Genomic DNA, 15,505 nt, shown 5'->3' on the forward strand with positions numbered 1-15,505 from the left:
GAAAACTGTATTTTTCCTTTGAAAGTCTGCCACTCGGCGAAATACCTGTTTGTGGTGTGATTAAAACGTTCTGTGTTGGTTACAAGGCATCTTGATTGAGCACTGGGTTAGTGTGAGACTTGGGTTTTAATGCTAACTGCCAATTACTGGCTGGGTGACCTTGATCAGCAAAATGAAGAAAATAACCTTTATCTTTATTTGGTTGTTGTGAAGATTAAATGAAGTTAGCACATAGTAACCATCTACCTAGTGAAAGCTGTTACTATTATTAAAAAAATTATTCAGGTAATTTGTAGGGACTAGCAAGCACTTGTCCAGTGGATCTTAAAATTCATAAAGACAACAAATAGAATTTCTTGCTTAGTATCAATTTGGCATACAATTATCATTCCCTCATACATCAGTTAAAACATTAAATTTAAAGGTCTTTGGAAAAACTATCTTAGGTTGCAGTTAAAAACTAAATACAACATAGCATTCTCCTAGTTGTAAAAATCAACCCCTATAAAAATAGCTTGAATGTGAAAGCCAACTCATTCATTTTTTTTTTGTGGGAAAGAAAAAAAAGAAATGATCAATGTGGACATCTTAGAGAAGCGTATCTTGGCCTACAGGTAATGTTCATGGAAAATGCAAAACTAGTTTTTATATTATAAATAACCCTGGAGTTTGGGATGTATTTCTAAACATCCCTATAAATGTACCCGATTATAGTATATTTGTATCTTCAGACCAAAGTGTACTTGTGATTTAAAAAAAAAGAGTTATATGCTAAAAATCATCTGTTGAAGGTTGTGTAATACTTGGCCTTGAGTTATTTCTCTTTCCACCCCAACTGATCACTTTACATTTCTAGAAAAGGATCGTATTGGAGTGAGATGTTTCAGTTACAGTGAATGAGAGCAATGTGCTGTTAAAATTAATTTCAGAGTTAGCACAGTTGTTCTCAGGGATTAATTGGCTCTGGCCACGTTTCATTTAACTTACTCTTTTGTTTGCCCACTTTTCCAACAGCCTGACCACAGCCCCACTGAACAGGACGATAGGACTCCTGGCAGACTCCAAGCTGTCTGGCCACCCCCAAAGACAAAAGACACAGAAGAAAAAGTGGGATTGAAGTACACTGAAGCAGGTAATGGGAAAAGAAGCCAGGTACCAAGAATGAATCTCTTGCTGCAATGGCTTTTAGTTCTAGCTCAGTAGACTCACAGAATTAAAGTTTTTGTTTCATTATAAAATGTAATGCTGAAGGCTTTTCTTTTTGGTTTTGCTGTTAAAGTGAACCCTTGCACACTTATCATTAATGAATCTCTTAGAGATGAAAGGTGAACGCCGTGGAATGAGTGAAGGGGGGCACATGTGTAAAGGAGGAGAACCTCGGGGGAACTAATGGAGAAGGTAGATTACAGATTCCTCAGGAAGCAGGTGGTTGGCCCTCACAGAATGTCGTGTAAGCTGGCAGGGTTGCTGGCAGAGGTAGAGTACGAGACTCCAGAGCTGTAATCTGATTTGTTCTTTGTCTTTGAGTAATGCTTTTGAGCCACAGGAACCTTGTGCAGAGTGAACGTACAGATACCATATCAGTTACTCTTTCTCTTTTGTTACACAAAGCTTTATTTAATGCATGGCCAATTTCAAAGCAATCTAACTCCCTGGAAACCTTCCCAGGAGCTTTGCTTGAATATATTTAAGTAGAATGGGAATCTAGATATTTTTACTCTTTAAGTGAAGGGTTCATGTGAAATTAAAAAAAAAAAAAGAAAGAATGAGAGGAGGATATATCTTAATTGTATATATGTGTGTCTGTATGTATCTCTGATGAAACCTCTTTGGCTTCTTCCTGATATTTGAAGATTACTTAACACAGACTTATATTTTGCTGGTTGTCTTAGGTATGTGTGTATATTACCAGTCTGTATGGTTATACAAAAATACTTCTTTCAGTTCCTATTGGTTGATGACATAAGTGGATCAAAGTTTGGGTGGTTTAGTAATACACAGGTTTTTTTGTAAGATGATAAAATTACAATCAGTGATTGAGAACACAGATGAATCTCAGTTCTACAGCCTGATTGCTTTAGCCTCCATTTACACAATTGCAAACTTCTGACTACCCCAAGACATCAACTACTTCATGACATTTTTTTCTGACCTGCTTGAATTACAGAAAGAAAGCTATTACAGCCTTGGTGAAAATGTATGTAGCTGTTGCATTCTTCTTGCCTACATTTGATTTTTCCAAAATCGGATTGTTTATGACTGCAATATTGTACCACCTACCAAGTTGTCTTTCCTATGATCTGGCACAGTTTGAACAGTGAAAAGTCCTGAAGTTCGCTTTAATGAAATACCAGAATCCTATAAGTTCTTATTCCTAGTTTATATTGGAGTGTCCATCTTCTTTGTGACGATGAGCATTTGCTGAATAGAGACGGAAGTGGCATAAACAGCTTTTCAATCTACTTCAAGTCATATTTGGGGGCATTTATACTCCACAGAGTTTCCTTGGTCTTTGCTCTGTCCTCTTCCTTTTCCAGAAGCTCAGAGGAGTGCCATCATTACCTTGCAGTGTAATTACACTCAAAGTCAGTAGCTCTCCCAGCCTCTCTTTTTTTTTTTTTGTAATGAAATGCGTGTTCTCCAAGCTGTCTAAGGTCTCGGATGAGATGGGGAAAAAAGGAGGGAGGAATTGATGAATAATGACAGTTCTCTTGGGTTCGTTCTGATGGCACAATGACAGCTTGCAACAGAGAGAAGGCTGGCTGTTGTCTGGAGAAGGCACCTAGGTCCCCAGCCAGTTCCCATGGGTGGCAGTACTGTGTCTTACTTACCGTGCTCCCAGCCAGGTCTGGTGCTCATTTTCTTGAGAGTCTTGTAGCGCTAATTACTCTGCTGATACACTCTGGGGGTTATCAAAGAAGATACTCCATGCCTGTAGGAAACTTCTTTTTACCCCATTACTCAGCCAACATATGGTTGTCTTGTCATTTATTGCTAATCTTTAGGAAGTTAACATTTTCCTTGTGATTTTCTTGAGCTCTGTTGTTGAGAAATCTGGAGTCTTATAAGCATTTGGTTTATAACTTAACACATTTTGTGGTATTTCCATTGGTTTCCCTGCCCTTAGGGAAGTAGATTGAAATTGCCACTCTGTAGGGAGCACAGAGACAGAAAAATTCGTTCCAAAATATTTCAAGGTGTTTGAAGTCTTATGCTTTTACATTGTCAGTGCTCTTAATTTTTCCTGGCATGTATAATTCATTAAATTAGTGAAAGGGGGGAGCATGACTATTTATATTTAAAGTGTGCTATTGGAGTTCTGCGCTGTTGACATCAAAGCCCAGTCCTTGGCAGGGCTGGCAAAGAGGTGGTGTTTTTCATCATGAGTCTCTCACTGTCCTTGTGTTGCCCTTGGCTGCTTTGGATGTGCCACTGCTTGTGTTTCCCTCTATTCAGAGTTTATCATGCGATGATCTTTTTCTGAGGGCCTAGGAGATCACCTAATACTGTAAACTCACTTTTGTTCAAGGATAAAAAAGAAAGAGCTGACCTAAGGGAAGCTGTCCCTTTAAACTATGGCTTCTGGAGTCCTCTTTGCCATGTGAGGGTAGCTGACCACTGTTGCTGGTGCCCACTGCCTGGGATGCACTCTCCTGCCACTGCCAAAGTCATCAGCATCATCTATAGCTGCTGACGCTGCGGCTGACTCCCTTGGCAGCTAAAGCCTTTGGCTTCCACTAGAGCCTCTGATGCCATCCTGATGACAGTGTGTCCATCATTAAGGGCACTTCCACTGCCATTCTGTGAGCTCTTGGAGCCTTGGTGATGTGCCAGTTGAGAGGCACTAGGGCTCACTAGAGCTGTCACTCAAGGGACTTGCACAGGTGCTGGAGTTGACTTCTACCATGCAGGGAGGGTCCCCTGTGTTCGTTCACACTGTACTTGAATTGCTCTGCTCAAATGAGAAAGAATTACTTTCTCCCAGGTTCTGTGCTCTGCTTTCATACATTATTATCAATGCAATTCTGCTTTGTGTTTGGGATGCCTCACAGCTATTACGAGTGAAAAGAACATTTCCCTCTATTCCTTGGAATTGGGCTGGGGACAATCTGAGTGACAGACTCCTTGTTCTCAGAATTGTCTTTCCTCCTCTAGGTACAGGAGCTGGCTCTCGAAACAAGCTTGGGGGTGGGGGGGATAGTCTTGCTTTTCTAGGAAGAATCTTTTAGTGGGCTCCTCGCGTCCTTAAATGGTTAATCAACTCAGCTGAGTCCCTGCCACTTTCCTATGCTGCAGACCAGAAACATCTGGATGGAGTAAACTTGATTACCTTGTGAAGCCCGGGGCTAAGTAAAACCCAATCACAGCCAAGTGAAAAGGTGTGCTATGAAACAATACAAGGGAATCTAAAAGAAAAATGTGAATGTCTGCCTTTAAATTTAATGCTGCAAAAGCAATTTATCTCTTGAGAAACAGAGAACCAGTGATCTATTCGTCCTCTAACATGCTGTCTTGTACGTGGTGACGTTATATAAGGGTTAGTAACATGCCCAAAGTCTTTAAAAAAAGGACTGGAAATTATAAAGAGCTAGGTATCATAGAATAATCATAGAGGTAACATGGGGTTAAACTTTTATCTCAAACTTGAAGAAAAGAATTTTCTAAACCATATTAGGTCACTTTTTTCTCTTTTGCTTTGTAAAGAATAAATGCACTTAGCCATATTTATTTTTTCTTTGGATAAATATACTATTACCATATCAGCCCAGGTCCTATCGGGGATCAGGTGAGGATGATTTGATTGAGAGTTTGTTAGAGACTATTTACAAAGGTGTGGACAGGGTTTGGGAAAAGCAATGAGAGATGAAGCAGCTCTCTGGGGCTAGTAATCATGGGAGGTGTTTACAGCCCTAGACCTGAAGGGGCAGGGCCAGGAGAAGCTACTGGAAAACCCAGAACGTCAGAGGGAGGCCGAGTGGTGTGGAGAGGGCTGCTGGACAGGAGCGATGGCCTTCAGTGGAGGGATGCGTCCAATCCCCGGTGACCTGGCGGCCGGAGGGAATTGGGGGCATAAATGCCCTGACTTCCTTCTCCTGCTCTCTGGTCTCCTGCCGTCTCTGCCCTTCACCAAATCCACAGAGAAGTCAGAGCACCGGGAGCCACTTTAGTCCAGACAACAGAGCCCAGAAAAGGACCCAGAAAGGGGGAGAGTGGATCTAGGAGGCAAACAGAAGATACTCAGCACCGTTTCACCTGGAGTCAGTTGGCAGTGTAAGAAGGATCTAAAGCCCATCAGTCTGTGCGAAGAATTGGCACCTGAACCACACAGGGGTCTGATACAAGGGCACAAAGAAAAACTCCTGCTTTGTATCCCGTGGGAGGGTTATGTTTTCTACTGCAGTCAGTTCATAGAAAATATAATGGCTATCATCGAGAGCCTTGCTCTTTGCACGTCTGCTTCACCTTAGTGTAAAGGCTTTGTTTACTGATCTCAGAAAATCTTCCATATGCTTTCAACGTTTCCCAATATTACAAAATAAAATAAATTTGGAAATATCCAGAAATATCACGTAGCAAAACAAACTCTCTATAATGTGTTTCATAGAGAGATCATTGCCACCATTTTGAATTATGATAGGCCTATGTGAATTTAATACTTAAAATTAAAAAAAATATTTTAAAAATTAACTAATTAATTTATTTTTGGCTGCGTTGGGTCTTCGTTGCTGGGCACGGGCTTTCTCTAGTTGCAGCGAGCGGGGGCTACTCTTCATTGTGGTGTGCGGGCTTCTCATTAGCGGTGGCTTCTCTCATTGCGGAGCATGGGCTCTAGGCGTGCGGGCTTCAGTAGTTGTGGCACGCGGGCTCAGTAGTTGTGGCTCATGGGCTCTAGAGCACAGGCTCAGTCGTTGTAGCACACAGGCTTAGTTGCTCCGCGGCATGTGGGATCTTCCCGGACCAGGGCTCGTACCCGTGTCCCCTGCATTGGCAGGCGGATTCTTAACCACTGCGCCACCAGGGAAGTCCCATACTTAAAATTTTTATCACACTGTACAGACTGCTTTTTACACTTGAAAATGTGACTATCTTTGATTTTTACTACATTTGAACAATATATTTATAGAGATTTCATTTTTTTCAAGTTATTATGTATAATAATGAAAATAACAATGCTATAAATATTTTTGTTCACAGGTGTTTTCCTTTAATTAGAACACATTCCTTGTGGAATTGCTGTATATAAGTGTATATGCCTTTTTCAGGTTTTTGGTGCATATTAATTGCCAAACTTAATTTTTTATCTAAAGTTATTCAGTATGAAATCAGTACTTTTAGAACACTGAAAATGCTTTTCCCTCTTATCATTTGCTTTTTATTTTACTTGTATTTTCTGATATAGAAGTTTTAAATATTTATATAGTCAAATCTACCCTCATTTTATTGTATAACTTTTCTTTTGGCTAAAGAGGACTTCCCCTACTCAAAGATCAGCTCTATGTTTAAATTTCTTAAGTGATTTCTTTCCACCTCTTCCTTCCTTGTCTTCTTTTTTTCCATTTCATGTTGAAAACTTACGTCGGTGCCTAGCCCGAGGTAGAGAGCTAAGACAACTTCTGTTTTTCTAAGTAGCTAATTGTACAACAGGCTTCTGGAGTAATTATTCCTCTCTATGATAAGTTTAGGACTGTCTTGGGCTTTCTGTTCTCTTTTTGTATTTTGTACCAGTATCTTAATTATTGCAGCATTATAATACATCTCAGGATCTGTTCAAGTTCTCAAGCATACTTTTAAAAATATTTTTTTAGCTTTCCTCTTATTTATTCTTCCAGAAAGCCTTAGTCTACTTGGTCAAGTTTCAGAAGGATCGCTTTGGGACTTTTATTGGAATTGCATTAATTTAGAAATTAATGTGAAGGTGGGAATGAGAATTGAGATCTTTAAAATGCTTAGTATTTCTACGCAGGAACATATCTTATAAAACTATTCAAGTTTTCTTTTCTGACTTAATAAACAAGATACATAGATGTATAGATATAGATATATATCTTGTATTTTTTCTAAATGTATTCCCAGGCATATTATTTAAAAAAAAAATACATGATATGAAATTGTATCTTGTGATTTATTTTTCCTAAAAGTCAAATGCATTCCTTAGAATCTTGTGACTCGTGCATGCTAGATGCTCTGTAGATTTCCCTCCTGAGGTCAGGGCTAGACTGAGTGAAGGGCACATTTGGACCAACTGATCTCAGGGGTCCGTCCCTCAGTTTTACTCTGGTTAGTGATTCTTAGTGTTCTCAGGCTTCTTAAAAAACCTAATGAAGATAGAAAGCTGTGGAAGAAGACCCTGCAGTTAATTTTGCAACTACAGTATTTCAGACCCTCCCCCCACCCCATAACCATTTGTGGACACATCCCCCCATCTCCTGCCACCTCCCCAGGTGTAGATGAAGAACCTTTGCTGCAAAGACTCAACCTAGAACTGGGCTTCCTTTCCTCTTCATCTCCTATTTTGTGTTACGACGAATAGCCTGAAACATCTCCTTATTTATTAGGATATTTAAAAAATATACCATCCTGATTTGTGCCTCAGCATCCTGAGAGGAGATGGAGCTCACGTTTGTGAGATTAAAATGGCACCATTTGGGAAACTGGCAGTGACTTAATTACCCATGGGGAAAAAAAAAAGGAGAAAAAAGGACAAAGAAGGAAAGCTCTCATGTTCTCCGAAACAAAATGAACTTTCAGCATGCATCTGGAAAAGCCCTTCTCACCACTGGCTGCACCTCAGAGCTGGGCTGGGGGCTGGCACAAGGGCCACCCTACTCAGGGCGAGCGCTGCGGCTTTGGTAGTAAAGAGAACCTAGGTTCGGGCATCATGGTTACTGTGAGCAGGCAAGCTGTCACTGTGTGTGGCATCTCTTGGGGATAACTCACACCGCCTAGAAACTTGGAGTAGCTCAGGGATATCCCTAGTTAGAGTATTTTAGGTAACCCATCCCTCAACTTAATAAAGATCCGCCTACTTTCTGGTTTGTGTCAAATTTAGGTTCCCTTGGTTATAAAGTGATAGAGCTGTGTGCCACCCTCCCTGGTGAGTCAGACATTCTTGCCTCAGTAGCCAGAGAGAGCTATAAATATCTTGGCATATTTTATTGGCCTACAGTACCTTTAAAAAACTTATTCATTCACAGCTAACAGGCTGCATTAGCCATGAATGGACTTGCCTTTAATGTTATATGTCTAGACAGATTATCCTAAGTGTCTTCTTTCACAGTCTAGGCTATAGCTTTATTCATTGTATATTTCACAGGACTCTGTGGTATGTTACCGTCACTTGCATGGAGTTATGATGATGGCCCAGAAATTGGAAGCCGTACAGATTAAAGACCAGGAAAACCTTGCGTCTTATAGCTGTAGAAAGAGGTCGTACTGGGAAACCAGAGGCGACACGAGTGTGTCAGGCTTCTACTTACTGTATATCTGGGAGCTGTGAGGAGGGAGATTGACTTCCCCAACACAAATGGGAACTAAGGCTTGATATTATGCAGAGGGAATCCCAAAGTATGGACCAGCGACTCAGGAATCATATGTTGTATTCCAGGAGATATTAGTAAAGGTCTTTAGCTCAGAGGAAAAGAGATTAAAAGAGAGATTAAAAATTCTATATTTTAAGAGATTAAAATATAGAATCTGAAATTTTAGAATATTAAAAATTTAGAGCTGCAAGCATCTTAGAAATCATGTAATTCATCCTATTCATTTTACAAATGAGAGCCAAAGAGGTTATGACTTGCTGAAAGATACACGTAATTAATAAGAGAGCTGAAATGACAGTTGGAAGTCTTTGGTGGGGGGGGGGTGCGGGGGGGGCATTGGAGAGTGATGGATTTTTTTTTTTTTTCTGCCAATATACTGACAAAGCTCCAGTAAGGAAAGCACACAGGAACAGGAGCAGTTAAGAATTATACTGGTTATTATAAAACAAAGAATTATGAGACCACAGTGAATCCATCTGAATAATAAAGGAGAGCATATGAGTACCATACCAGCTCACCAGACACATCCACAGAAATTGTCTGGGTCATTTCATGCTGCTTTTTGACTCATAAAAATAGAAAAGGGGAGTTTTAATGGTATCTTCAGTGCTTTTGAGGATCACTTAAGCAATGTAACGCAAATAAAAATGCTTCTGGTTTGTGGATTCTTGCAAAGTTCAGGTGGGGCTCTTTGCTGGGCCCAGTTTGTGTGCTGAAGTGCAGGGTGCATATGTATTTGATTTTAGGAGGTACATGAACAAATATTTTTGTTTTAACGGTTGTGTATTTCAGTAGTTTTATTGTTGTTTTAGAGAAAATGAGTACTAAAATCCACTTTGAAGCTTCTTTTGGGGAGATGGGGCTGAAATTTGATATGCCATATCCTATGCCACATTTTCACAGATACCTCCTTTCAGTACTTTTCTTCCTCAGAATTTCTATCCAGGTGGCCCCATTTTTCTTCTCTCCCTCAAATCTTCATCTATCGCCAGCTGCGCAGTGCTTGTTCCCCAGATCCTCCACCAAGCAGCCACTCTACAGTTCCAGCCTCAACACCGTCCCCTCCTACCCTGCCACACCTTTTCACTGGCAGCCCATTGAATTCCTTCCACTGATCTACCTTTACTGTGCTGGAGCTGACCACTGGCTCAGCAAAGAAAGGGCACTCACTCCTTCAGATCCCTCCGCCAGAGACACCAGCTGGGACATCACTGTAAATGCTTTCCTCTTTGGTAGAAAGAACAAATGACTGTATTTCTGAGAAATAACTACAGGCAAAGTTTCAATAGCTAAACTCTTGAGCATTCCTCCCCAGATGAAGGATGAGAACATAAGATGGGAAAGGTAGAAGACTGTCTCAGAGAGAAAGGAAAATTGAACTAGGGAAATCTTAGGGACATGCTTAACTTTGGAATTTCCTTTACTTTGGGTTTCATGGGTTTGAGCATCAAATAGACTTGGGTTTGAAGTTTGGCTCTGCCATGTACTAGCTGTGACCTGAGTTGATATCCCTCTTTATAAAAAAGGACAATGATGATAATTTAAAATAATTATTGTAAAGATAAAATGAGATAATATATGAAGTTCGATGGCATCACAATTAGCTTTTTATCTTATTTTATTATTTTTAAAATTTATTTAATTTTTGACTGTACTGAGCAGCTTGCAGGATCTTAGTTCCCCAACCAGGGATTGAACCTGGGCCCACAGCAGTGAAAGCACAGAGTCCTAACCACTGGACCGCCAGGGAATTCCCACAATTGGCTTTTTTTTCTTCAATTCTTATTTATTTTTGGCTATGTTGGGTCTTTGTTGCTGCGCGCGGCCTTTCTTTAGTTGTGGCGAGCAGGGGCAACTCTTCGTTGCGGTGCGCGGGCTTCTCATTGCAGTGGCTTCTCTTGTTGCGGAGCATGGGCTCTAGGCATGTGGGCTTAGTGGTTGTGGCTCGCAGGCTCTAGAGCACAGGCTCAGTAGTTGTGGCGCACAGGCTGAGTTGCTCTGCAGCATGTGGGGTCTTCCTGGACCAGGGCTCGAACCCGTGTCCCCTGCATTGGCAGGCGGATTCTTAACCACTGCGCCACCAGGGAAGCCCCCCACAATTGGGTTTTTAAAAAACAGTTTATATTGAAGTGTAACATACTTGTGGAAAATTGCTCATATTATAAGTGTCGATGAAAAAATTAATCACTCAATCTAAGAAAGAAATGGAAAATTTTATTCAAGCCAAATTGAGGCTTATAACCCAGGAACGGACTCTCAGAAAGCTCCGAGAACTGTTTTGCCCATTAGAGGTAAAAGCACAGTTATATATGTTTTTGAGACATAGGGCTGTACATTAAATGATGTGTTACTGACAGTTTACACAATCCAGATCTATGTGTACAAAGCGAGCAGTGGGTCATGGGTCATCGTGACCCCTTACAAGATGAAGAAGGAAGGGTGTCTCCAGAGGAGTAAGCTTGTTGATGCTAGGAGAAGGTTGCTTTTTATGGTTGAGCAGGTGTTTCTGCAGATGGGAAGGTTTGGTCCATGCATAATGCAGCTACACAGTGCACAGTAGAAGGGAGAGAGGAGGCCAAAGCTCAAAGAAAAACTTTTATGTGTAAATTTTCCTTAACTTGCCTTAGAATACAAATTTTTATTTCATCACAAACGTATAGCTCTATGAATTATAACAAAGTGAGCATACTCTTGTAACCACTATGCAAAGCAAGAAATAGTATTGGGTTGGCCAAGAAGTTCCTTTGGGTTTTTCCATAACATGTTACAGAAAAACCTGAACGAACTTTTTGGTCAACCCAATACATTGCCTACACCCTGGAAGCCCCTGTCTTGCTGCCTTCCTATCACCACAATTACCTTTTTCCTCCAAAGAAACCATAGTTCTGACTTCTAACACTATAGATTCGTTTCAGTGCTTTTGAACTTAACATAAATGGCTTCCTTTTGTGTCTGGCTGCTTTGCTTCAACATTATGCTTGTGAGAACCAAACACGTTATTGCATGTACCTGTAATCCGTTTGTTTTCATTGCTCTGTACTACTCCATTGTATGAATGTATCACAATGTATTTATCCACCCTAAGGACGTCTGTGTTGTCCTCAGTTTGGGGCTGTTTTGAGTATGCTGCTCTTCACTTTCTTGTACGCATCTTTTGGTACACAAAGGAACACATTTCTCCTTGGTATATACTTGGGAGTGGAATTGCCGATCATAGGGTGTGTCTGTATTCAGTGTCAGTAGATGATACCAAACACTTTTCCAAAGTGATGGTATCAATTTATACTGCTATCACCAAAACATCACAGTTCTGGTAGCGCCACATCTTTGCCAACATTTGGTTTGGTTGGTCTTTCTAATTCGAGCCAATCTGTTGTTAATTGGTGTTTCCAAGCACTTTTCAAGCACTTTTTAATATGTTTATTGGCCATTGGATATCCTCTTTTGTGAAGCGTATGTTCAAATCACTTGTCCATTTTTTAAGAAGTAGACTATCTTTTATTATTTTGTAGAGAAGTTTTTTTTATGTGCTGGATATGAGCCCTTTGGTTAATTGTGTTGGAAATATTTTCTCTTACTCTGTGGGTTGGCTTTTCACTCTCTAATGGTGCCTTTTGACGAATAGAAATTCTCATTTTTACTATAATCAGTCTTATCCTGTGGTTAGGGCATTTTGAGCCTTATTAAAGTAATCCTTTCCTAACTCAGTCATTAAAATATTCCCTTAAATTATCTTAAGAAGGAATTAGTGCTCGTTATTTGTCATTTAGACTTGCAATATACTGGGCATTGATTTTTGTGTACGATTTGAGGTGGGGATCAAGTTTGTTTTTTCTATATTAAAATTATCTGGAATTATTTACTAAAAAACCCACCTTCTTCCCCTGGACTCTTTCTTCTGTTCCAGTATTCTCTAGGTTTATCTAACCTTGTAACAGTGTAACACTGTCTTAATGACCACAACTATAATAAGTCATGATCTACTACTGTGTCCTTTTACCTTGGTTATTCTCAGCTCTTTGCATTTCCATATGCGTTTTGGAGTTACTTTATCAATTTTGACATTATTGTTTTGATTGCATCAATATCTTTACAATGAGTTTTTAATTCCACGAACATAATATGTATCTTTCCCTAAATACTTATTTGAATATAGTCTTTTCTGATTTCTCTGTTTAGTTTTCTTTGTGAAGGTTTTAGCTTCCCTTAAATTTAAATGTCTTCCCAAGTATTCTAAAATTTTGATGCAGTTGTGCACATGTTTTTTAAAATTCCATTTTCTGACTTTTTTTTGTTAGATAGAATCTCTCTTTCTCAATAAAATAGTAAATATAAGTTATTGAACTGTTTCCTGATTTACAAACCTTTTAATCACTTAGAATCTTTCACTGTTGCAAACAATACTTTAATGAAATTATTATATAGCTATTTTGTGCATACCTGTGAGTACTTTAATAAGATAGAAGCAGAATTGTGTGTTAGAGTTCCTACTCATTTTAACCACTGGTAGATACTGCACAGTTGCCCTCTCAAAATACTGAACCCACTAAATATACTCAACTAACACAAGAATGTCCATTACTCACACTTCACCAATATTCATTTAGTTTATGCCAATCTAAGGTTAAAAATTGCATACTACTGTTTTTAATTTGTATTTCTCAATACTAGCATAGTTGGACATCTTTTCATTTTGTCTTCTTTTGTGACTTGTTTGCTTGTATTCTTTGCCCTTTTGTAAATTGGGTCATTAGTCTCTATTCTTACTGATTTGAAAGCAGGTTTTCATATATTAAGGCAATTAGTCCTTTGTTGTATATATCGCAATCCTAGTCTTTAGCTTGCCATGTCCTTTACCTTTTGCCTTCATTCATTATATGGAAATTTTATGTTTTATGTAGTTATATCTTTTCTGGAGTTGTTGTTACTGTTGTTGGTCTGAAGGAAGCCTTCCCTAACCTAAAGTTGAACAATATGTATATTTTAACTAATCTGCATATATGTTTAGATTTTTATTCAGTCTAGGATTTGTTTCTGTGTGTGGTGTACATAAGGGTGTGTTGTTAAGGGTGGCAGTGTGCTGTAGGGAGCTTAGGTTATGGAATCTAATGTCATGGAGTCAAATTTTAGGCTTCAGCAGTTACTGAAGCAAGTTAGTTACTTTTTACTGGGCAAGTTACTGGGCAAGATGATTTCCTATTTATTTGTGCTTAGGTTCCTTATTTGTGTAAAAAAAATTGTTTTTAGTCGTCAATGAAATAATGCATTTAGGGACCTTAGCACAGTGCCCAGCTCATTGTGGAACCAAAATAATGTAAGCTACTGTTAGTTTTGTCTTTCCCAGATTGATAACTATTTGCCCCAACATTTAATAAATAGTTGGTTCTTGCTTCGCAGATATGGAGTGCTAACTCTCACATACATAAATGCCTTTCTATATGCTGACTTATTTCTAGATCCTTTAATATTTTTTGTTTATGTTTATCTAGACCTTGTGCCAATTTTGTGTCTTTGCAGTTGATATAGTTTTAAAGTTATTTAAATATCTGGCATTTCAAATTACCTCAATTCTTTTTTTCCTTCTAAATTTTGTTTGGGTAGTTGTAAACGTAGACTCTTATGTATGAACTTGAAAGTCAGTTTCTCAAGATCTATGAAATCATGAGATTGGAATTTCCATTGGGATTATATTAAATCATAGATCAATATGAGAGGCCTGGTAATACTGAGTCTTCCTATCCAGGAACATAGTTTATCTCTCTGGCTATTCAGAATTTCGTTCATGTTCTTCAGTAAAGCTCTACAGTTTTCTTCTTATAGCTCGTGCCATTTAACTTAATTTTTACAAACTTAATTAAAATGGGATTCATCTGTCATGTTTTAAAATGGTTTTGTTGGTATAACAAAGCGATTTTCATGTTTCTAATTCTGATTTTATACTCCTGTTAGTTCTACTAGTTTTTTCAGTTGAGAGCCTTGGAATTTTTGTAGACAAAGCATGACAGCTTGTGTTTTTTATTGTAAAATATACATAAAGTAAAATTTATTATCTTAACCATGAAAAGTTTTTATCATTTTACTCATTGAAAACATTTATTAACACTTTGTATATGTAGCACATAATGGTTTACATAATAGGTGAATAGGTGTTAGCCATTTTTAAGTAGAGTTCAGTAGTGTTAAGTATATTCATGTTGTGTGACAGATTTTCAGAACTCTTTTGTCTTGCGCAACCGAAACTATACTCATTAAACAACTCTTCATTTCTCCTCTCTTCCCAAACTCTGGCAACCACTATTCTATTTTCTATTTCTATGAATCTGACTACTCTAGGTACCTCATGTAAGTGGAACCCTACAGTATTTGTGTGACTGGCTTATTTCACTTAGCGTAATGTCCTCAAGATTCATCCATGTTGTAACATGTATCAGAGTTCTTTCCTTTTTAAGGCTGAATAATATTCCACTGTATGGTCTGTACCACATTTTGTTTATCCATCCATCCGTCAATAGACACTTGGGTTGCTTCCACTTTTGAGCTATTGTGAATTATGCTGCTATCACCATGGATGTACAAATATTTCCTTGGGACCCTGCTTTGAATTCTTTGGGTGTATACCCAGATGTGGGATTGCTGGATCGTATGGCAATGTTATCTTTAGTTTTTGAGGAGTCTCCATATTGTTTTTCATAGCTGCTGAATGTATAGTGATACATTCCCACTACAATGAGCAAGTTCCAATTTCTCCACCTTGTCAACACTTGTTATTTTCTGAGTTTTTGTTTGTTTAATATTAGCCACCCTAATCAGTGTGGTGTCTTATTGGGTTTTGATTTGCATTTCTCTAATTATTAGTGATGTTGTGTGTCTTTTCAGGTGCCTTTTGGCCACTGGTGTATCTTCTATGGAAAAATGTCTATTCAGATCCTTTGCCCATTTTTAATCAGGTTTTTAACACTAGAAAA

General features: G+C 38.8%; 1 protein-coding gene across 4 annotated transcripts in view; it reads left to right on the top strand.

Annotated features, from left to right (window-relative positions):
• FMN1 (formin 1) overlaps positions 1 to 15,505 on the top strand; it is a 452,412-nt gene that overhangs the window by 138,576 nt on the left and 298,331 nt on the right. For all 4 annotated transcript variants that reach the window (XM_082384941.1, XM_082384939.1, XM_082384938.1 and 1 more), the window contains one exon: positions 1,015 to 1,132. In XM_082384941.1, the coding sequence (XP_082241067.1) occupies positions 1,015 to 1,132 (118 nt within the window). The remainder of the gene's footprint in view (positions 1 to 1,014; positions 1,133 to 15,505) is intronic.

Source organism: Balaenoptera borealis, assembly GCF_965194805.1.
Source record: "Balaenoptera borealis genome assembly, chromosome: 3".
Lineage (NCBI taxonomy): Eukaryota > Metazoa > Chordata > Mammalia > Artiodactyla > Balaenopteridae > Balaenoptera > Balaenoptera borealis.